Source organism: Macaca mulatta, chromosome 11, assembly GCF_049350105.2.
Source record: "Macaca mulatta isolate MMU2019108-1 chromosome 11, T2T-MMU8v2.0, whole genome shotgun sequence".
NCBI classification, from domain to species: domain Eukaryota; kingdom Metazoa; phylum Chordata; class Mammalia; order Primates; family Cercopithecidae; genus Macaca; species Macaca mulatta.
Window position 1 is genome coordinate 137,719,679 of NC_133416.1, and position 23,491 is coordinate 137,743,169.

The 23,491-nt window shown below is 42.1% G+C and overlaps 1 protein-coding gene across 11 annotated transcripts in view; it reads left to right on the forward strand.

Annotated features, from left to right (window-relative positions):
* PIWIL1 (piwi like RNA-mediated gene silencing 1) overlaps positions 1–23,491 on the forward strand; it is an 80,102-nt gene that overhangs the window by 8,182 nt on the left and 48,429 nt on the right. For 8 of the 11 annotated variants that reach the window (XR_013400589.1, XM_028828919.2, XM_077952790.1 and 5 more), the window contains 14 exon segments: positions 340–461; positions 1,488–1,568; positions 2,618–2,815; positions 3,238–3,349; positions 7,867–7,993; positions 8,331–8,448; positions 8,997–9,111; positions 10,368–10,555; positions 10,943–11,015; positions 14,672–14,872; positions 14,990–15,093; positions 16,588–16,658; positions 16,813–16,966; positions 21,301–21,426. Coding sequence is in view for 10 of the 11 variants with exons in the window: in XM_028828919.2 (XP_028684752.1) it covers positions 340–461; positions 1,488–1,568; positions 2,618–2,815; positions 3,238–3,349; positions 7,867–7,993; positions 8,331–8,448; positions 8,997–9,111; positions 10,368–10,555; positions 10,943–11,015; positions 14,672–14,872; positions 14,990–15,093; positions 16,588–16,658; positions 16,813–16,966; positions 21,301–21,426 (1,790 nt within the window). In the remaining variant the exon portion in view is untranslated. 11 annotated transcript variants of the gene reach the window in all.

Genomic DNA, 23,491 nt, shown 5'->3' on the forward strand with positions numbered 1-23,491 from the left:
GGGAGATGGGGAATTTCCACTTCAAGGCAAAACTACTACAATGTAAGATAGTTCACATGGCTTTTAGAGAGACCCCAGGAGTCTCCTGTCTGATGTGACGGAATAAACACATAGGGTACTTTGGCATATTGTAGCATTGTCAGATTTGTCTGGATAACTTGATGGTTACAGTTGAATTATAATACACTTAGCCACTCTTTTTCTCAGAGCCATTTAAAAAAAATCCAGTTGAAACATTTTATAGTTTTCAGTGTTGCCTTATTAAGCAAGCAGTCTGTGATTGGGCATAGTTGTCCTTTAAGGATTTAAAGTTTGGGTTTTCCACCTCTCTGGCTTCAGGTTACTGAAGTTTTTAGTAAGACCCGGAATGGAGAGGATGTGAGGATAACGATCACTTTAACAAATGAACTTCCACCTACATCACCAACTTGTTTGCAGTTCTATAATATTATTTTCAGGAGGTATGTGTTTTATTTCAACATTTTATTAAGAGGAAAACCAGCAAAGTTTAAATAATTGTACATTGATCGTCTACATTCAAGTCTCCTAGATTTTCAACGTTGGCTGAGATTATTGGGTTTCTCTGTATTGCAGTAACTTAAGGTGTGGTTTACTGATAGAAAATTCATGTATTTGCTTTAAGCAAGTATCCTGCCTTTCCTTCCCTAATTCTGTTGACTTCAAATGCTATCTGAGCTTGTGTTCAGATGCTCATATCCTCGAGAGTGAGGATGTTGCAGACTTGGTATTCCTGCTCCCCACGGTGGGTCCTTGGTCAGGAGGAGGGCAAAGTTCAGCTCGCTTGTTCCACCGCAGGAGATACACTGCGTGCTGGATAATTTGCCTTCAGGGTACATACCACATATTCCCAATCCAAAAGCAAGACACATGGTCTGCAAAAATTTTTATTTTTTGAGGGGGATGAGAAACAATCCAGATAAGGCTGAAATTTTCATGAGAATAATGGGGCATAATACTTGTATTAATTTAAGTTAGTGATAACTGACACTGATAGGACAATTCATTGTGATAAATACTCGTTTTCAGTTAATGTAACTGGTAGATTATTTTTCCCTAAATGAGGGGTTGGCAGACTTCTCTCTGCAAAGGGCCAGATAGTAAACGTCTTAGGCTTTGAAAGCCGTGTCATCTCTTGCAGCTGTTCCCTCTACTGCGGGACCACCGAAGCAGCCAGAGACAGTGTGTAAGTGAGCGGTCATGGCTGTGTGCCAGTAAAACTGTTGGCGGATGCTGAAATCTGAATTTCAGATAATTCATGTGTCATGAAATAATCTTTTATTTTTTCCAACCTCAAGGATATTTGAAAACCATTGTTAACTCATAGGCCATAAAAAACAGCAGGTAGGCTGGATTTGGCCTGGCTACAGACCACAGTTTGCCAACCCCTGCTCTAAACAACATGCTTTTCTGATTGCCGTATTGGAGATATTTATCAATATTCACTATTCTGACCTTTCAATTTCTAGGCTTTTGAAAATCATGAATTTGCAACAAATTGGACGAAATTATTATAACCCAAATGACCCAATTGATATTCCAAGTCACAGGTTTGTATGAAGTGGAAAGTTTAGTATTCCTTAGGCTTAATTACAAGCTTTTGAGATAATAACCTAATTTGAAATGGTCGAATTTACTACAGTGACTGTTAATGCCACCCATCACATTATGTGACTATTTAACTTGAATAATGAGGAGACATCCCAGAATATTTGGATTTTTAAAAAAAAAACACATAATTTACCTGTCACTAGGGAAGAATACATAGTTGTCCAGTGCTGAGTTTGTATTTTTGCCCTTAGGTAATAAAAATAATCAGTTAATATGGTGTATCAAGATTGCAGCCCAACTGAAAAACTGCCTGCTGGGTACCGTGCTCCCCACCTCAGTGATGGGACCTTTCGTACCCAGACATCAGCATTGTGCAGTATGCCCGTGTCACAAACCTGCACATGTACCCTTTGAATCTAAAGTTGAAATAAGAAATAAAAGGCTGGGCGTGGTGGCTCATGCCTGTAATCCCAGCACTTTGGGAAGCCAAAGTGGGTGGATCACGAGGTCAGGAGTTCTAGACCAGCCTGGCCAAGATGGTGAAACCCTGTCTCTACTAAAAATACAAAAATTAGCTGGGTGTGGTGGCGGGCACCTGTAATCCCAGCTAATCAGGAGACTGAAGCAGAGAAGTGCTTACACCCGGGAGGCGGAGGTTGCGGTGAGCAGAGATCACGCCAACTCCAGCCTGGGCGACAAAGCAAGACTCTGTCTAAAAAAAGAAATAAAATATTGCAGCCCAACAGGTTTAAGTTTATCATAGTAATTGTAGGTGCTTTCAGTTAGATTGGCAACTTTTTAAAGTCTTAGACCACTGTAATGAATAGTTGATTAAAGTTAGTACATTCATTTAAAATGAAACTTATACAATTATTATAATATTGAAGGTCTTAAAGCTGGAACCATGTAAGTCCTAGAAATAAGGAAATTGATTCATTCAAAAACTTACAGTTTAGACCCAGTTAATAAAAGTGAAAACGCAACTTAGTGTGTGCAGAATGTGTTTGAATGTGGAGAGGTTCTTCATGACCCCCATCTTGCCTGACAGGTTGGTGATTTGGCCTGGCTTCACTACTTCCATCCTTCAGTATGAAAACAGCATTATGCTCTGCACTGACGTTAGCCATAAAGTGCTTCGAAGTGAGACTGTTTTGGATTTCATGTTCAACTTTTATCATCAGACAGAAGAACATAAATTTCAAGAACAAGTTTCCAAAGAACTAATAGGTTTAGTTGTTCTTACCAAGTAAGACTGCTTTTTAAAATGCAAAATAATTTTTGTGAGTCTTAAAGTATAGTGGCTTTGTAGTGCTACAATGTTAAGAAATAGTGTTTCAAGTTGAGTGGTGGGAATAGCACAAAAAAGGGTGACGGTATTTTTCACTTTTCCTAGGATCATAGTTTTGGGGGTAACATAACTCATCTGGAGAGGACAAATAGCTAGTGATTTTTACCCTTTTAAATTATTTTATTTTCTGTTAGTAATTTAGTCACTTCCCCCATCCATCTGGCAGAGTCTGTAAGAAATCCTGTTTCCTTCTTTTTCCATAACTTTGTATATACCCAGGTGATTTGAAATTTTAGAGAATACTTGCTGTCTAGTCTCTCTTTTTAATATTAGTTCTTCACATTTCCATCAAATGCAGTCAAATCTCAACTGATCCCTAGGTATAACAATAAAACGTACAGAGTGGATGATATTGACTGGGACCAGAATCCCAAGAGCACCTTTAAGAAAGCCGACGGCTCTGAAGTCAGCTTCCTAGAATACTACAGGAAGGTAAGATGCTAGTGGTGGTATCTTTTTCCTATGAAGTAGTTAGATCTTAGGAAAGTAGTTGAATCTTAGGAGAAATCCAAAATATCTTTGGTAGAATTCTCTAACACGTGTTGCACATTTGGAACAAGTTGCTTTTAAAGCTGTGTGTAAATGTATTTGTTAGGGCAATCACAGCATTATTTTATTCATTATCAGATTTATTAAAATGCCTCTTTTTATTTGGTACAGTTCACATAATGAGAAGTGCCCTGTCTTGGTTCCCTTTTTCCAGTAGAATGAAAGCTTACATTTGAATTGAAGCCTATGGAGGACAAGTAGGTTGGATAACAGGTGGTAAGCAGTGGGAATTAAGAGCTTGCCATACTGTCTTCTCCCTCCATAATCAACATTTCACTTAATTTCACCTTGGACAGGGGTGGGAATTAAAGATCTTGGAACCTTCAGTATCATTTCTGCTAAATCTGCTGCCTGTGGGTTATAACTCTTAACTTTTGATTTACAAAAGACTGATCTTTTGGGCGATCATCTAAAACAGTTTTTAAAGAGATGATTCTAGTTTTGAAAAGACCATCAAAGGCAAATAGCAAGAAAGAGCAACTATTGACTAGAAGAAATTAAACTGTTTATATAGGAATGCATGCCAACATTGTTTTAGTATTCAGAGATGAGCAGATCTGGTCCCCAAATCCTTAGAATGTCACATTCCATTTGATGTTAAAATTGCAGGAAAATTATTTCTAGAAAACTATCAATTAAAATCTCAAAACTTGTCTTTGAATTGCTAACATTTCACATCTTCTTCTAAATAGAGTATTTCCTGTTTCTAAAATTTTGGATAAATTAGCTTAAATATGAAAAGTATTTGTATTTTGCATGGAAAGTGTGCATCTTACCAGTGGCGTTGGAAAGGTGTGTGTGCTGCTGTCCAGCTGCTCGGCTGTGACTAAAAACATAAGCCACTGCGGAGGGAGGGATTCCATGAGACGCTGCATGAAGGGCTGACCTTATTCCTGGCAAGATGGAAACAGCCAGTGGTCATTTCAGCGTGCCTTCCCTCCCACTGTTTTCAGCCTCTTTACTCCTTGAGGACCCCAACCATGCCTAACCTGGATCCCTCTGGGTGTCAGAGGTTACTGTGAGGAGTGAGCTGTGGCATTTTTCTGTCATTAATTTTAGTAATCACTCTCAGGGATGGTAGAAGTTGGTATATATCAACAGCAAATATGAAGGAAACATCAGCTGAAAATGTGATTTAAACCTGAAGCAAGGTCAGTGGAACCTCTCCCCTTCCCTGACTGGTACTGAGTGTCCTGTGGCAGCTCATCCTCCTGTAAGCGGTGTTTTACGTGTTATCATACTAATGAGCTCTGCCCAGGCCCCTTTTACTCTACGTTCACTCCCTAGGTGATTTCCAGTCTCCTCTGCCCAGGCTTCAGGCATGGAATGTTAAGAATCCCCAGACTTCCAGTTCCAGCCTAGACTTGTCTAAGCTTAGCTGCCTGGTTGTTCTAAGTATTTGGATGACTCAAAGATACCTCTCCTATGTTGTCAATGTTGAATGTGTTCTGTCCTCCCAACATGGCCCCTACTCGGTGCTCTTGGTCAGTGCAGAGAAGGTAGCTTGGACAGAGGCAAGAGATTTTGTGGTTTATATACTCCATGCCTAAGTAGGCTCTCAGGTATTTGAATAAAAAAATGGTGGATGAGTCACACATCAGATCTCTGCACCTCCCCCTGCCTCCTAGTACTCCCTCTTTGTCCAGACCCGTCACTCACCTTGTTATCTGAATTGCCTTCATTTTTCTCCTTTTCTAAATGACTGGCATCTCCTGTCCAGGCCCTATTTTTATAATTCACTTAACTAGTCTCTTAGTATTTATTTCCTCTGCCTTGTGATCAATCAACTCGTACCCATCTGTTCTTCTTCTTCCCCTTCCCCCCAGAAATGATGTGGTGCCCGTGGCCCTGTGCCTTGTGAAGTGTGGTGGTCTTTCTCCGAGATGCCCGCGGCCCTGTGCCTTGTGAAGTGTGGTGGTCTTTCTCCGTGAGACTCTGCCTGCTGCTTTATTCTCATGGCATGTCCCCCACTATACCCTTAGACTAAACACAGGGCTGTGTCCCCTCTGTTGGACACACCCTGTATGCTTGTGTTTGAGATCTCAGGTCAGCTTCTTTCTGTAGGGAAGACTTCTCTGGAAATCAGGGATAATCAGCTGTCTTTAGTAGAAATAATTAATGAAAGAGGTTGATGTTGAAATATTTAAAAGAAAACATTCTTAGATTTTCTGGTAGAAATGCAGTTTTAGTAGTAAGTGATGGTTTGGGATTAAAGATAATATCTAGGAAACAGAGTAGAAGAAGGGTGTTTGGAAGAGAAGGTCATAGTTGGTTTTTAAAATAAAATGTTTAACAGTAATGTCTAGTAAAAATGAGAGTGCTGTTTTTCAGGTGTAGAGGAAAATGTTTAAAAATATTTGACAGGGCCAGGTGCGATGGCTCACGTCTGTAATCCTAGCACTTTGGGAGGCCGAGACAGGCGGAGCACCTGAGGTCAGGAGTATGAGACCAGCCTCGCCAACATGGTGAAACCTCATCTCTACTAAAAATACAAAAAAAAATAGCTGGGTGTGGTGGTGGGTGCCTATAATCCCAGCTACTCATGAGGCTGAGGCAGGAGAATCACTGGAACCCGGGAGGCAGAGGTTGCAGTGAGCTGAGATCGCACCACAGCTCTCCAGCCTGGGCGACAGAACGAAACTCTGTCTCAGATAAATAAAGGAATGAATGAATGAATGAATGAATGACAGGCTGTTTCAACCCTAAGAATATGAAAGGTGGCGGGGGTGGGGCAGTGTGAGTGCAAGTTCTGTATCAGGAACCATGCACTTAAGGCCTTGGGTGAAACAGGGTGAGAGAGGGCACACTCTGAAATACGACCACACTTCCACTGTGTGTGTTTGCACGTGGTGTGGAGGGTAACTGTTTCCAGACTCCTCATTCTAAAACGTGTGATAAAATAGGTCGTATAGCTACGTGAAGCAGAGGTCAGATGTGAGTGTTCTTCTACTTACAGTTTTCTTATTCGAAATAGGAAAATTAACTTCTTTCCTGGATGGTTGCTTCTATACAGAACAAGTCGAGAACGGGCTAGAATTCATGGTTTCTTAATTCGTAAGGGTTTGTAGTAGATGGCCAGGACCTTGTCATATGCTAGGAATAAGAAATATGCAAGTACCCTTAGTCTGTTGTTGAGAGACAGACTAAGGACATGCTGTGATGTTGTTCTTCTGGGGTGCCCGGTGGAGCTGTGTGGTTTGTTCTTCTGGGGTGCCCGGTGGAGCTGTGTGGTTTGTTCTTCTGGGGTGCCCGGTGGAGCTGTGTGGTTTGTTCTTCTGGGGTGCCCGGTGGAGCTGTGTGGTTTTTTTTGTTTTGTTTTGTTTTTTTTAAAGCTGGATCTGAATTAAGCAGGATGCTAAGAAAATCTGTTTTCAGCAAGATACAGGATATGGTAGGAAAGAGGATCTTTGAAACACAGGACCAGAACCTGTAGTGAAGAAAACTCAAAGTCTGACATGGTTCTAGAATTGCAGAGCTGAGCTGGAGGCCAGAGAACTCATCTTTTGAGAACATTAAATCATGAATATTGGCTGGGTGCGGTGACGCACGCCTGTAATCCTAGCACTTTAGGAGGCCAAAGCGGGCAGATCACCTGAGGTCAGGAGTTGGAGATCAGCCTGGCCAACATGGCGAAACCCCATCTTTACTAAAAATACAAAATTAGGCACGGTGGTGCATGCCTGTAGTCTGAGCTACTCGGGAGGCTGAGGCAGGAGAATCACCTGAACCCAGGAGGCAGAGGTTGCAGTGAGCCAAGATCGCATGTACTCCAGCCTGGGTAACAGAGCGAGACTCCATCTCAAAAAAAAAAAAAATCACGAATGTCATTTTTGTTGTTTTACAAATTGTAAACACTTATTTTGGGCAGTGATTTTATATGGGGAAACTTAATACTTCTTAATCAAAATTTGACTTCTTGAAAAGATCAAGATACGATAAAAACTTTTTCTGATTAAAAATGCCCTGTAGCATTCTTCCCTCCCCCTCTTTATTCTTACAGTGAGACTGCTTTCAAAAGTAAGTTCTCACAATAACAGAAAATAGTTTTAGAGGAATCATCCTATGGTGAAGATGCAGAGTTACACAGACTACTGTTTCTAAACCAAGAAATAAAGCATTAAGCAATGAGAACTGTGACGAACCAAGCCCGGACTCAGAACCATACTCTCCTGGACCATCACAGGTTTTAGGAAAAGGATGGGGCAGTCGGTAGAGCATAGAAATCACAACCTCTGTTTTAAGAAGGTTAAAAAGTGCCTTTTAAAACTTTACTCTGGAGCTATTATCAGCCTTGCTATTGGATCAGTTCTTTATTTTTAAAAAAAATGAAACCCCTTTTGCCCGCTGAGATACTACTCAGGCATTTGCCGTGACCCGCGACGCTCTCCTCTCTTGAGCAGCAATACAACCAAGAGATCACCGACTTGAAGCAGCCCGTCTTGGTCAGCCAGCCCAAGAGAAGGCGGGGCCCCGGGGGGACACTGCCAGGGCCTGCCATGCTCATTCCTGAGCTCTGCTATCTTACAGGTACTGTTGCATTTCGTTTACTCGGAAGGAAGCCACGGGATTTACCCTTTTTTTCCTAGGAGTCCTCAGACATCCCTTTACTTCCCCTTCCCTTCCCCCGAAAACCTTTTATTAAAACTGCTTTGCCTCCTGGGGATTCGCGGTCACCATCACCCTGTGTTCCAGTTATTTAGACCTGATTATTCTTTAACCCTGTGCCTTTAAATCTAGACCTGATTATTAATTCTTTAACCTGTGCCTTTAAATCTAGACCTGATTATTAGTTCTTTAACCTGTGCCTTTATATCTAGACCTGATTATTAATTCTTTAACCTGTGCCTTGAAATCTGATTTAAAGGCCTCACTGATAAAATGCGTAATGATTTTAACGTGATGAAAGACTTAGCCGTTCATACAAGACTAACTCCTGAGCAAAGGCAGCGTGAAGTGGGAAGACTCATTGATTACATCCATAAGTAAGTCGTTGATTTCACTGGGGCATGGTTTCCGTTTTTGGTTTAGTATTTTACGTGGCTTTGAGGGGTATCTTTTGAGGGAGTGGCAGAAAGTAACTTTCTCCTTTTGTATCTGTAGTATTTGGGGTGGGCTTGTTCTTGGTGTTTCTAAGCAAGGCTACCTATACCTCACTTATTCCTCAGGAAATAATGAAGTTAAACTTCGTAGCGCGTAGTCTTTCTAATTCCTCTGTTAGAAAAAGGTAACAACTGAAAAAGGAGATATTTCTGGTCAAATCTTTTTCCTATCTTCGTTATATCAAGGGGTTTCCTTTGATGGGGAGAAAGTTTGGGCATCAGAATTTTAAGTTAAACAATGTCATGAAGAGAAGCCTGAAGGTGGTGAGAGAACGATGATCATGCTCCGGTGCTGGCTGGCATTCTCACCAGCGCCTTAACCCTGACAGCGACATTGGAATGGGTTGTAGGCTGGAGTGGTTATCTGTTTGACTGGGGTTTTTTTGCTGTGTCTCTTTGTTGAGTGGCATGTAAATGTGTTAAATTTACAGAAACGATAATGTTCAAAGGGAGCTTCGAGACTGGGGTTTGAGCTTTGATTCCAACTTATTGTCCTTCTCGGGAAGAATTTTGCAAACAGAAAAGATTCACCAAGGTGGAAAAACAGTAAGACAGTTTTTTGTTTGTTTGTTTGTTTTTGAGGTCCCCTAGGCTGGAGTGCAGTGGCGCAATCTCCGCTCACTGCAAGCTCCTAGCAAGGCAGTTTTTAAAGTTGACAATCAAGTGAGACTTGGGTCAGATCACAATAAAGCAAGTGGGAATAACTTAATTCCATGCCAGAATGATCTTTTCCTCACCTTTCTCTTCTCCCCTTCCACATCCACTCTCTATCAACCCACGTGAGCAGCCCAGGACCTCAGAAATAGGTACACCCCAGGAGGAGAAAACGTGGAAGCCCTAGAGAATGTGGAGCCTGTAGCTTGGTCCTCAAAAATAATCTGTAAGACTTAGCTAAAAAGCGGTTTGATATTTTTTTATTATTATTTTTTTCAATAACTTGAGCTAAAGTGTAGAATCCTAACTATCTGCTTGGGTTGGTATTTTGACTGCCATGAAAATGATGGAAAATCCCTGATTTGATTGGCCTGGACCATTTGTTTATAGAGATAATGTATTAATTATTATGATACCTTTTATGTTTTGTTTTCAGAAAAGGAAAAGCAAGTATTCTAAAAATATTTTTAGTGTAATTAAAGCACTGTAAAGTGCCAACATTTTTAATTTTTTTTTTTTTTTTTTTTGTAGAAAATGGTGTCCTTCCTGCCTTTGAAATGTACTGTGAACAGTGATCTCACAATGTAACTTAATATTCTGGTTGCATCGTTTATGCTATCCCCTGCATGAGGCCAGTCAGGGAGGTGGCCAGGACACACAGAAGACACCGGGCTGCTCCCTGTGATGACCAGCACTCGGGTGCTGTGCCTCGTGTTTCTTTCACTGTCTGTCTTGCTGTCAGATGTTTTTGTAGCTTGCTTGTGGCATGTAACACCTCAGTCAAGTTACTTTACTCTCAAAGCCTTATTTTTTAATATTTTCGTTCTGAAGAAAAGAGTAGCTATACTTGTAAGATTTTTGAAAGATTAAGGAGAATGCAACTGAAGCACTTAGGGAAGTACCTGGTCCAAGTAAGCATTTGAGGAGCAGCTGTCAGTATGAGTGTATTTTAAATAAAATTGCCATCATCCTTTGGATACGTTTTAGACTCTGCCCCTTCCGAGGACATTTTCTCTGTCCCTTTAATTCAAGTATGAGAGTAGTACACTAAGTTTCAAAATATGCCGGGGTAGAATTATTGAAGACTTTTTGGCTTGAGGATTGAGAACTTACAATGGAATTTACAGTGTGTCTGAACTCTCTTCTAGTTTGATTACAATCCACAATTTGCAGATTGGTCAAAAGAAACAAGAGGTGCACCATTAATTAGTGTTAAGCCACTAGATAACTGGCTGTTGATCTATACGCGAAGAAATTATGAAGCAGCCAATTCATTGATACAGAATCTGTTTAAAGTTACACCAGCCATGGGCATGCAAATGAAAAAAGCAATAATGTAAGTTAATCAAATCATTTCTGCTCTGAGAATTGCTTAGCAGTCATTTGGAGGGGGTGGGAACTCGAAAGCGATGGAACTATTAAAAATACAAACAACGTTATTTAATTGAAAGATTTGATATGGCTCCCTGTAATGTAGATAAACAGATATATTTTAATAACTAAGAATGGGTGGAAGAAACAACCAAGTCAGACAGTTTCTCAAACCTGCTTCAACTATTGCTCTTGTTTGTATTAGAAACAGCCCTTTGAATGAATGGCTTGTCTCGGTGTTTGATTTCATGTTTTATACAGAAATGTTTCGTGTGTTACATAGGAAAGTGTTTATGCGTGGTCCATTTGTCGTTACTTTGTCTGAATGTTGGATTGTGTACTTTCATTCTAGGATTGAAGTGGATGATAGAACTGAAGCCTACTTAAGAGTCTTACAGCAAAAGGTCACAACAGACACCCAGATAGTAAGTAGCTAATTGACATATAGGCAGTTTTCAGTGAAAGAGCTTTTTCAGAGGGGGCATTTGTACATCTTGGAACTTGGGGTTCTTTTTTCAAATGTTATTAGGTTCTCAAACTAGGCACAAAATATGTTTTGTAACCATAAAGTAGCTAAGCTAATGCTGGCTTTAGTTGTGTACCTGGGAGCTTGGTTTACACATTGCAAAAGGTGAGGAAGGAGTGGAGAAAAACAAAGCCATCTTTAATTTATTCAGACTCAAAGGCTTTACTTAGTCTAGAAAATTTGGAAAGTACAGGAAAGCACAAAAGTCAAAATCAGCTGTTGTTCAGCACACATAGACGTATGGTTGTGTAATTACATGGAAGCTCCCCAGACAGCCTAGTGCCAGGTATGGGAAGAGCAGGGTCACAGAGAGCAGGGAGCCCTGAGTGACACTCAGCAGCTTGTCAGCTTCCACGGGCATCCACGTCACCCCGAGGGGTCAGGATACAGATTCAACCACTCTCCTAAGCTCTTTCCCCTGTTATCTGCAAACATGTTGTTGTGTGTGTGCTTGACCCACCCATCCAGGTGAGTGAGTGATGACTCAGGAGGGGAGGACTGAGTCCCGAAGAGCCCATATGCCGGTTTGCCAGAGTCTCGCTGCCTAGCGTGGGCGTGGGGAAGGTGCAGATGGTTAGGAATTGGAGATGGGGACATTAGCTGATGGCAGCCACTGAATGACGGGTGGTTTTCATCCATGATCTGAAATTGTGGGGACGTGCAGCAAGTGTGTGCTGTGGTTTCGTTTTTGTTGTAATCTGTAGCACAGTTATTAAGAGGGTAAACTCTGAAATCAAACCCCTGGGTTCACATCTCGGCTCAGCCATTTGCCTGCTCTTCATCAAGTGCTTCTGGCTTTATTTCCTTTTCTGAACAAACTGGGTGGTAGTAATAATAGTAGTGAACCCTCATAGCGCTTCTGAAGTTTAATAGCATTGTCATGCCCGGCCCCTCCCTAGTAGCCCAGGACGTGTTAATCACTGTTGCTGCTGCTGCTTCCAGTCAGCTCCTGAAACTCAGTGAGTCTGAGGTAACTCTTCGTTTTTCCCAATCCCAGTAAGCTTTTTGAATTATTCAAGGGAAAATTACCCCCCTTTTCTCAAACTAGTTTTTTAGCCTGTCAGGTATGTCTTGACTTCACTGTTTGTCCAGCTTTCTATAAATCGTTGGTTAGAAACTGCCTGTCACTCTGGCACACTGCTTTCTAGTGCAAGGCCATCTGCCTCGATCATGTCGTGTCCCCAGTGCTGAGAACGGGGCCTTCTGTGTTCCAGGCACCAACATGTTGTACGATGACAGCCTGGCCCTGTTCACCATGGCAGTGCTTTAGACGCAGTCAGGCTGCTATCCTGCTCATCCTCTCTCAGACACACCCCTGCACACACTGCTGACACGCTTTTCTCAAACTTGCCTTTGTGTTTCCTAGCAGAGTTTTCAACTTTAAAGTTTTCTAACTTACATTTCTTCTCGAACACTCCTCCCCACCCTGAAATTCTATCAGATTGATGTGGTTATTGTTTTTAGTTTGCATCTAGAATGTAGCCTTTATAAACATGAGATGCAGTGTCATAGTTTTCTTTTTAAGTCCACACACCCAGCGTAATGTAGCAAAATAGAGTCAGACTCAGTGTCAGGGAACTCCGGAGTTGTCCAAATCTTAATCACATTTGGTCTAGAATCTCCTTTCCATTCAATCTTTGTCCAAGAACTTGGAATTGTGGCCTCAAGACTTCCTGGTCCCTAGTGGAAGAGAAAGAGTAGGGCTTAGACATTGACTTTGCAGAAGTGAAAGCACAGCCGGGCCAAAGGCCATGACCCCTGCAGCGGGTTCTTCGCACTCTCCACCCCCACGCCCTGTTCCCATCACCGTTCCCTGCTCTGTTCTTGCTGCTGTGAGCCCCTGGGTGTGGGGGAAGGTGTCTTACAAGTAGTCCTTTTATTGAGGTTCTCTCAACTTGTCCAGGTTGAATATTCCATCTATTTTGGTGGGGCCCTGCCTGATAAAATCTCCAAGTCAAGTACTTCAGTTCTCCTTATTTTTAGCCGAGTTGGTTGATGATTGTTAGAAAACTGACACACAAAGGTAATAGTAGCCTGGGACTGTAGTGGGTGAGATGTAGAAGTTCAGTACCTTCCTATTGCTTTTTATATCTGTAGCATAAAATTGCCACAGATCTGCTGAGGGAACATGGAACTTACAAAAGATAGAACAACACTATGAGATTAAAATTTAAGTGGTAAGGAAATTTATGATAAGTTATACTATTATGTGATTATGATTGTAAAGTAGGAGGGGAAAATGACATGCATGCGAATAATCAGTTCAACGATTTCACTGATTATTTTTATTAGACATGTATATCCTTGGCTATTTTTTAAAATAAATGGAAAGTACATTTCTAGTTGACGGGAAACATTCTGAAGACAGCAGCACGTTGTGGGGCAGCGAGTGCCAGGACGAGTTTCTTCTGCCCCGTTGAGTTTTCGTACAGCCACATTGCAATGAGCTGGCAAAGACAGATTTCATGGTAAACAATACATCTGTGTTGCTGTAAGCCTAAGAAATGAATTGGCTTCCTCTCATGTGTTTATTATTTTAGCCCTCCGTCTCACACTTTAAATCCCACAAGCAGATATCTATTATGTTATCTGGGTAACGAAAACACCCAAGGTGGGAAAATTATTTTGCTGGGCACTATAGAAAGGGAAGAGAAGAATCTGGGAACATAAATTGGAGAACATGACAGTGAGTTAAAAGCTGGATTCAGGCCAGGCGTGGTGGTTCATGCCTGTAATCCCAGCACTTTGGGAGGCCGAGGCAGGCGGATCACAAGCCAGGAGATTGAGAACATCTTGGCCAACATGGTGAAACCCCATCTCTACTAAAAATACAAAAATTAGCCAGGCGTGGTGGTATGCACCTGTAGTCCCAGCTACTCGGGAGGCTGAGGCAGGAGAATCAGTGGAACCCAGGAGGCAGAGGTTACAGTGAGCCGAGATTGCGCCACTGCACTCCAGCCTGGGCAACAAGAGCAAAACTCCGTCTCAAAAACAAAACAAAACACTCCAGAAAGTTAAACTTGGATGCCCAGAATTGGGGCAGGGGTACATTTAGATCAGGCGCTCTGTTTGTCCCCAAAATTGTCCATGGACCTCCTGTGAAAGTTCATAGTTTGATCAGATTCTCAATCCAGAGCTTTAAATCTTACAAGTTATGATCATAGGTGAATCATGAGTAAATTAAGACTGTAAAAAATCTTTGATTTGTCTACCTGTCACTTATCACTAACTTATATTACCCTGTTTTCTGTCTCTAAATTTTTCCACACTGGTTACATAGAGCATATTTAAGCTCTCAAGTTTAAACAGTATTCAGTTTTGACTCGTAGTTTGCTTAACATGATTTATTTGCTTCACACGCATTTATTTAGTTGAACATGATGAGCAGTATTTGTTAATGTCCTACTGATTAGCTGTGTGGCTGCAGTAAACAGTAAAATAAATGGTCATGTTCTTGACCTTGATACTCCACAGGTGAGTTTAGTTTCCTGTCCTCTCCCTTACTCTTAATCATCTGTCTCCTGATTCTTTGTAACGAGGACGCTTTGTTTTTAGGTTGTCTGTCTGTTGTCAAGTAATCGGAAGGACAAATATGATGCTATTAAAAAATACCTGTGTACAGATTGCCCTACCCCAAGTCAGTGTGTGGTGGCCCGAACCTTAGGCAAACAGCAAACTGTCATGGCCATTGCTACAAAGATTGCCCTGCAGATGAATTGCAAGATGGGAGGAGAGCTTTGGAGGGTGGACATCCCCGTGAGTTTGATTTAATTGGTAGATGCAGTTTTAAAATTGGTATTTAAGAAAGTGGATTTACTTTTTAAATGTTGCTAGTACTCTGCTGTATCTAAAATTACCACATTTGTATTCAAGCTGAAGCTAGCGATGATCGTTGGCATTGATTGTTACCATGACACCACAGCTGGACGGAGGTCAATTGCAGGATTTGTTGCCAGCATCAATGAAGGGATGACCCGGTGAGTGAGACTGGGCTACTGTGGGTAGCAGTGAGGACACAAAGCAGGGGTCTGCAGGTTCGGGAGTAGTGTTCATTCTTCGTTGTTATCCTTCCAGTTTCTCAATTACACATGGCAACAAATTTAGCAAAGAAAAATAATGACCTACTCTAGCTCTTGAATGACCTTCATCCTATATTAGTCAAACTGCATTTCAGATTTTTTCTTTGTCATATGTATTGGCAAGTACATCTTGTTAAATGTGACTCTCTAAAAATGTATTTGTTTAGGCCGGGTGTGGTGGCTCAGGCCTGTAATCCCAGCACTTTGGGAGGCTGAGGCGGGCAGATCACTTGAGGTTGGGAGTTTGAGATCAGCCTGACCAACATGGAGAAACCTCATCTCTACTAAAAATACAAAAAAAATTAGCCGGGCATGGTGTATGCCTGTAATCCCCGCTACTCAGGAAGCTGAGGCAGGAGAATCGCTTGAACTCAGGAGGCGGAGATTGTGGTGAGCCAAGATCGTGCTACTGCATTCCAGCCTGGGCAATAAGAGTGAAACTCTGTCTCAAAAATAAATAAATAAATAAATAAAAATAAAATGTGTTTGTTTAATAATATTTACTGGCCACTGAAATGTAGTTTCACATTTTCATGTAGAAAAACCACTTCGGTTTACCCAGTCACTTGTATTTCAACATAACATTATTTTTCAGTGCTTTTCTTGGAACCAAGGGAATTGCCAAGAATAGTAATATATGAAAACTGAAGGCACATTAGTAGTTGACATTAGTAATGGATATGTTTCAAGGTCTTTTATCATTTTTAACTTTTAGTTTCAGGGGTACGTGTGCAGGTTTGTTACATAGCTAAACTCATGTCTTGGGGTTTGTTGTTCAGGTTATTTCATCACTCAGGTACTAAGCCTAGTACCCAGTAGTTATTTTTTTCTGCTCCTCTCCCTCCTCCCACCTTCCACCCTCAAGTAGGCCCTGGTGTCTGTTGTCCTCTTTGTGCCCGTGAGTTCTCATCATTTAGCCCCCACTTACAAGTGAAAACCCGTGGTATTTGGTTTTCTGTTCCTGCATTAGTTTGCTAGAGGTGATGGATGGAGCTGAAGGTCTTTTATCTTTTAGAAGAGTGAAACTTACAATGAATGGTTTCTCAAGAGCATAGCCATGAGTGTGCTTCTGTGTGTATTTAGGTGTAGTAAACCTGGACAGCACCTCTGGGTATTTAAATTTAACTAAATGCTATTTTCTCCCCAGCAGCTGGAATCATGGTAGTGATTTGTAATGAAAACAGACACAGTTTGTGATGCTGATACGGGATCTCCTGTATCCTGCTCCCTCTGTATAAGGTTTTATAAAGTATTTGGAGATGGTAGCAGATGTCTTTAAGGCAGTTACAAAGATGACAGATTGTTAAGAGTGAAATAAATATAGAACAATTCAGAAAGGAAAAATTGATAGACAATTGCATTCTCATTCTGGTTGTGTTTTTCTCTGAATAGCTGGTTCTCACGCTGCATATTTCAGGATAGAGGACAGGAGCTGGTAGATGGGCTCAAAGTCTGCCTGCAAGGTTAGTCTCCTGTGGGGTTGCCTTTCTGCTGTCTAAACTGGGGTCTTCCAGAAATTACCCTCAACTGTGTTACTGATGTGCCCAGAATTGGGGAAGAACAGACTAGTTGTGTTGTAGGCATGAATTGATGTAAAACTTCTCTGGCCTGTTTCAGCGGCTCTGAGGGCTTGGAATAGCTGCAATGAGTACATGCCCAGCCGGATCATCGTGTACCGTGATGGCGTAGGAGACGGCCAGCTCAAAACACTGGTGAACTACGAAGTGCCACAGTTTTTGGATTGTCTAAAATCCATTGGTAGAGGTTACAAGTAAGCATGCAAATTGTAAAGCCTTTTCTAAAACTGCACATCTTTGAAATTAGCATCACAAGATGAAAGGGTAAGGGAGAAGCTAACTTGATAGGGACAGTAGGGCCTTTGGGGTAATGGGAAGGGCAGAGGGAAATCTATTGGAAAATTTTCACGAGAAGGCTGTGTTGAGGGGTAGTATAGAGGGTCATTCCTTCACAGGGTAGCACGGTAAGACACCATTACCAATCATCGATCGGCCTTCTTACCTAAGACCTTGGAGCGCAGATATCTGAGAATTCTGTACATCCAACGGTATCCACAGGATTCACTATTGAAATCAGCGTTCATGACAGTCTTAACTTACTGAATACTTGTTTCATTTCCTTGTGGACTTGACTAGTGTTTGATCAGTAAGGTGATTGGTGAGCATCTAGTCTCATGGGGCAGGGGGTGGTTCTCCTTTCTCCTTTTTTTTTTTTTTGAGACAGAGTCTCACTCTGTTGCCCAGGCTGGAGTGAAGTGGCACGATCTCAGCTCACTGCAACCTCCGCCTCCCAGGTTTAAGCAATTCTCCGGCCCCAGCCTCCTGAGTAGCTGGGATTACAGGTGTGCACCACCACACCTGGCTAATTTTTATATTTTTCATAGAGACAGGGTTTCACCATGTTTGCCAGGCTGGTCTTGAACTCCCACCCTCAGGTTATCCACCACCTCGGCCTCCCAAAGTGTTAGGATGACAGGCGTAAGCCACAACTCCCGGCCTCTGCTTTCTCCCTGTAAGCGATGTGGATGGCCGAGGATAGTATCCAGATCTGCCCTTGTTTTCCTGTGAAACCCATATTGGTTTTTGTCTTCCTCTGCTCGCCTACAACCATTTCCATCAGTGCCATTATGAGTCAATAAAATGTGTACCATTGCAAGATAGCCATTTTAATAAGTTACATTAACTAGTCCTCTTTCTCTTTATCAGATCTGTGAGTGATTTGAAATCAGGGATGGTTGTATTAAGGGCTAAGTGCATAGTAGAGTACAGATTTAAAGATTGAACTTTTCAGGATATTTGGAAGATCTTGAATCCTGTTTTGTGTGCTTGCACATACATATTACACACCCATTATTCTTGTATTTCAGCACTTTGTATCATTATAGAAAGGAGGGATTCAGAAAGCCACTGGCCACATCGGGGGCTTGATTTTACCTGGTACGTAGGAAAAGGACAAGCACCAAGAGCTCATTCCTGATTTCTACTAAGGGCTTTCTGAGTCATCTTTGGCCAATGCTAAAAGGCCCCACACAATGAGTGTTTATCCCAGACGCTTCTTAAAATGAGATGTGATGCCATGAAGGTCTCAGAGAAAGTCAGGAGTGTTTTTATCTTTTTTGAAATAGTTGTGTTTCATATTAAAAGACTACGCATTTTTAAAATATTTTTCAAATGAAAGTTAATGTTCTTTCCTATTCCCTTAAGACTCTTAATGCTTATATTTTGTCAAATAATGATACTTTTTTGTTTTCAGGCTTTCTAAGCCTTATTTTATACTGTTCTCTGACTTGACCTTTCTGTCTGTGTGGGGAGGTATGGTGTGGTGTGTGTCACAGGGAGTAAAGAAGGATCTAACTTGGACTGCTTCTTTCCTACTCTTTTTTTCCTGTGATTTACTACTTGAACACACAGTGTTTTCTAGTCTTCATTGTCATTTCCTCATACCCGAAGTGAAGATTGTCAAGAAATGATGAATAGAGGTCATTGTGCAAGTTTGTCACATTCCCTCGAGCTGAATTGTTGGGCTACTAGGAGTACATACTCTTGGCCTTGCTGGGTCATCTCTGTTTCTTAGGGTCCTTTGGGTTTGATTCCCAGAAGGACTGGCAGAAACGGCTCTTGAAGAGGAGGTTGCCACCCTAGTGAATGAGTACCTGTGAACAGTCGTCCCGAGTGTGCAGAGTAGAGCCTGGTGCAGCTGCTGGGTGCACCTGCCCAGCTCCGTCAGCAGGTGGGAACACAGTGTTGCAGGGAAGAAGAACCTGAGCCGACTGCTTGGGCTGACTCTTAGCACACTGTTGCGTGAAGTAGATGGCACACTGTGAACTGTGCTGGTAATTGGTGGCAGTAGAGATCAGTGGTAAAGAGCAATATGTCTTAAAATCAGAGTTCGGTTAATCCCAGCTTTACTTTCATTTGTAGAAGAGGGGAACAGTTAAGTGAGGCATTGAAAGGAGTAAATGAAAATATACGTAATGCACTTCACACAGTATCCAGTAAGTATTCAGTATTCAATACATGGCAGACAGTTCTCTTGGGAAAAGCCTTCAAGTTGTATGTAAAGGTAGAATATCTGAGAATTATTCTTCACTTTTAAAAAATGCAAAGTTTGGACTTCAATGTTTGTATAATAGTTATCATTGGCCGGGCGTGGTGGCTCACGCCTGTAATCCCAGCACTTTGGGAGGCCGAGGCGGGTGGATCACAAGGTCAGGAGATGGAGACCATCCTGGCTAACACGGTGAAACCCCGTCTCCACTAAAAATGCAAAAAATTAGCTGGGCGCGGTGGTGGGTGCCTGTAGTCCCAGCTACTCGGGAGGCTGAGGCAGGAGAATGGCGTGAACCCGGGAGGCGGAGTTTGCAGCGAGCCGAGATTGCGCCACTGCACTCCAGCCTGGACGACAGAGCGAGACTCCTTCTCAAAATAGATAGATAGATAGATAGATAGATAGATAGATAGATAGATAGATAGATAAAAAGTTATCATTAGAACCACAATGTTTGCTTTTAAATTGAAATGTTGCTTTTAAGCTTTTATAGAGATGCATCACAGGGTAGCTGATTTAGAATGTTTGATACAAGAACAAATCAGAAAGTCATGCCAGCATATTTGTGACCTGCTTTTCTGTTACTATATTTGCTAAATTGTTTCTTGTGATGTTACAGGATTAATATTATCCACCTTATGTCCTTCTGTTCCCAAGACCGATACTTGTTTTGGATGCTATCATAAAGTCCTAGATAGTAATCACTTTCTAACAAGGCCCTATGCTGAACTTAATCTCTGTAAGCGGCAGAGGCATTTGAAACAGAAGGCTGTACATTTTTTCAACACGTTCATTGCGGTTTTGTTATATTCAGAGCTGTTACAGCGGGCAGTCGCTGGGCAGCAGTAGTCTACATAGGCAGAGAGGGACATTTCTGAGGATGTCGTCTGCTTACTCAAGTACTCTCGCTGAGTTTCTTGCCCTGTTTAATTTTCAGTGAAAAACATCAGCAAAATTGCTGAGTCAAACATTACTTAGGTCCATACTGCATAAAACCCTCTGCTTCCCAGTGCTGGAAATCAAGTGTATCTGCCCTCTTAAGGAACTAACGTGGTAATTGGAGATGGAGGTGCTAATAATTATATTTATCTAGTGCTTACTACCTGGCAGCGCTGTTCTAATTACTACCTGTTCTAATTCGTGGATTAACTATGTGGATTATGTGTGTACAAGTGTGGCTGCTTCAGAAGGATTTGAAGTGAGCCTGGAGGAGCGGGTGGAGAAGGATGTGAAAGGTACTCGAGCAGACCACACAGTGCAGGGCTGCTCTCAGCAGGGTCAGAGGGCATGGCAGAAGGGCCAGGGATCTGCCAGCGAGGACAGCTGAGCGTGCACAGATGTGTCCAGGCCAAGAAGCCTGATGAACCGTGACACAGGAGAGCCGCCTGAAGAACCCAGGTGGGGACAGATGGCTGAAAAGGGCATCCTCTAGTATGGATGCGTCTGACATGTGGTAGGCCAAGGAGTATGGGGCTGTCCTAGGGTCTGCACAAAATGTCATTTGAGACTCCAGTGAAACACTAATATGAAATGAAGCAGCTACTCCTGAAAAAGGTATATGAATATGTAGTATGTATGTGTGAGAGTGTGTGTGTGTGTGTGTCCCCTGATATATTGGGAACCAGTAATTTTGAAAAGCACTACTTAAATCCACTTACCTAGCAAAGATTCTAGAGTTAGTATTATATTTTCTACATGGTAGAAAACGCCCACTGAAGACTGTTATAAACTGAATTTTGAAGACATGCTGGGTTTCACATTTTGGTGTGATAGGTATGTAACGTGTTTGGTCTGTGGATAAACCATCTACATGACCGCGTGTCACCGGACACAGGTGCCATTTGGTTTCCCTCTCACCGTTTATCCCTGGTCTTTACTCCTGTCAAGAGTAAAATCCTGATCCTTCTCCACAACCTGGACAGGTGACACGCCCCAGGAGGGGTGTGTTCCTGTTTACACGGAGCATGTGAACACCTGAATGAATGAGTGCCCTGAAAATATGACTGGCTAAATGTAGTTACATTCGTCATCATTTTTAAGCCCTAGACTAACGGTAATTGTGGTGAAGAAAAGAGTGAACGCCAGATTTTTCGCTCAGTCTGGAGGAAGACTTCAGAATCCACTGCCTGGAACGGTCATTGACGTAGAGGTTACCAGACCGGAATGGTAAGTTCCGTGTGATGAGCTGAAGCTTGTTTTCTCCTTGGTGGTGGTTTCTTTAGCATGGCCCCTATGCTTTACCAGTTTTAATACAGTTTACTTTTGTTCTTATATTTTTTATAAACATTAATTTTTTCAACTAATTTGGTCAAACATAATTAATAAAGCCCATGGTTTCCTAGCGTCTGATCAGAGGTTTCCAAGTACAGTTTTTTGTTGGGGGAAGAGGATTATTTTCTGTGGCATTTACTACATATGTGGAGATTAAGAATTGCTTCTGTAGATTGCTTTTGTATTTTTTAAATACATAACCTATCCACAGACTGTTTTCTAGTAAAAAATGTTTAGATTTGTAATACACTTAGTTTTCTAAAGGTCAAGAAGTTTTATCTGAGACAGAGGTGCTTATGAGAAAAGTGGCTGCTGCGCCGAGCTGCTGTGTGCAGCCGGGAGCCGCACTCACCGACCGTGAGAAAAGCAGAATGCCAGCCGGAGCTTCCAGCGGGCACTGGCGGGCACCGGGAAATGGCCTTAGTAGCACAGGAGGAGGATTCAGTGGTAAAGTCAGGAAACTTGGCCCTCTTTTTTTGGGACAGAGTCGCAGTGTTCCCCAGGTTGGAGTGCAGTAGCACAATCTCAGCTCGCTGCAACCTCTACCTCCTGGGTTCAAGGAATTCTCGTGCCTTAGTCTCCTGAATAGCCGGGATTACAGGCACGCACCACCATGCCAAACTAATTTTTGTATTTTTAGTAGAGACGAGGTTTCACCATGATGGCTAGGCTGGTCTCAAACTCCTGGCCTCAAGTGATCCACTGGCCTCAGCCTCCTAAAGTGCTGGGATTACAGGCATGAGCCACCGTGCCCAGCCAAAACTTGTTCCATTTTTAGTGAGTTCCTCAAAAACCCTTTTGTGGGAGGTGGTGTCAATGCGGTGAGCACGTTTGTGATGGCAGCCCATCAGTCATTCTAAGTTAACTCTCTCCTCAGGAGAGCAAACCGTTGGGAGAGCTTCTGTTTTTACACGTAGGTGCTTTGGAACCTTTGTGAGGAAGGCGACTTTAACAGAATAGTCTCGGCCTGTATGCAAAGTTGACATGGGGAACACTTTTCCTGTGTGAACCTTGGGTGAATGAGGCAAAACTATAGTGACTTTAGGTGGAAAAGGATAATAGCATACAGAGTTTAGTCTTATCTAGTCTGCTGTGTTATCTGACAGTGGAGAGAAATTTTTATTGTGAAATACATTATCTTGGATTTCTGTCTTTTTCTCAGACAGATGTTACGGCATTGGCTCAGAAGGATTCTAACCTATTGGGAAAAAAATTGGCTAGAAAGACAAAACAAGGCTAAGATATTAACATAGCAAATTCATTTCTGCAGGATTCTCTTTCACCATTCAAAACGACCCCCGATGCTTTCCAACATTACTGCTACTATGAATACCAAAGCGCAGATGTGACATTGGCCTGAAGATAGTAACTACCTTAAACAAATTGGGCAAAATCCCAGTTGAATAATGAAGTATAAAAAAAGTCATGAGTTTTCACTAGATATTATTAAAATGTAGCAACTACTGATGCAATTCGGACACCTGGAGAAGCCCACTCTTTGTTTTGTTTTTAGTTTTATTTTAAGTTCCGAGACACACGTGCAGGACATGCAGGTTTGTTACGTAGGTAAACGTGTGCCATGGTGGTTTACTGCACTTACCAACCCATCACCTGGGTGTTAAGCCCCACATGCTTTAGCTATTTATCCTGATGCTCTTCCTCCCCCTTGTCCCCCAGCAGGCCCCAGTGTGTGTTATTCCCGTCCATGCTCATGTGTTCTCATTGTTCAACTTCCACTTATAAGTGAGAACATGCGGTGTTAGGTTTTCTGTTCCCACGTCAGTTTGCTGAGGATAACGGCTTCCAGCATCATCCATGTCCCTGCAAAGAGCATGATCTGTTCCTTTGTATGGCTACATAGTATTCCATGGTGTATATATACCGCATTTTCTTCATCCGGTCTCTCATTAATGGGCATTTGAGTTGATTCCATGTCTTTGCTATTGTGAATAGTGCTGTA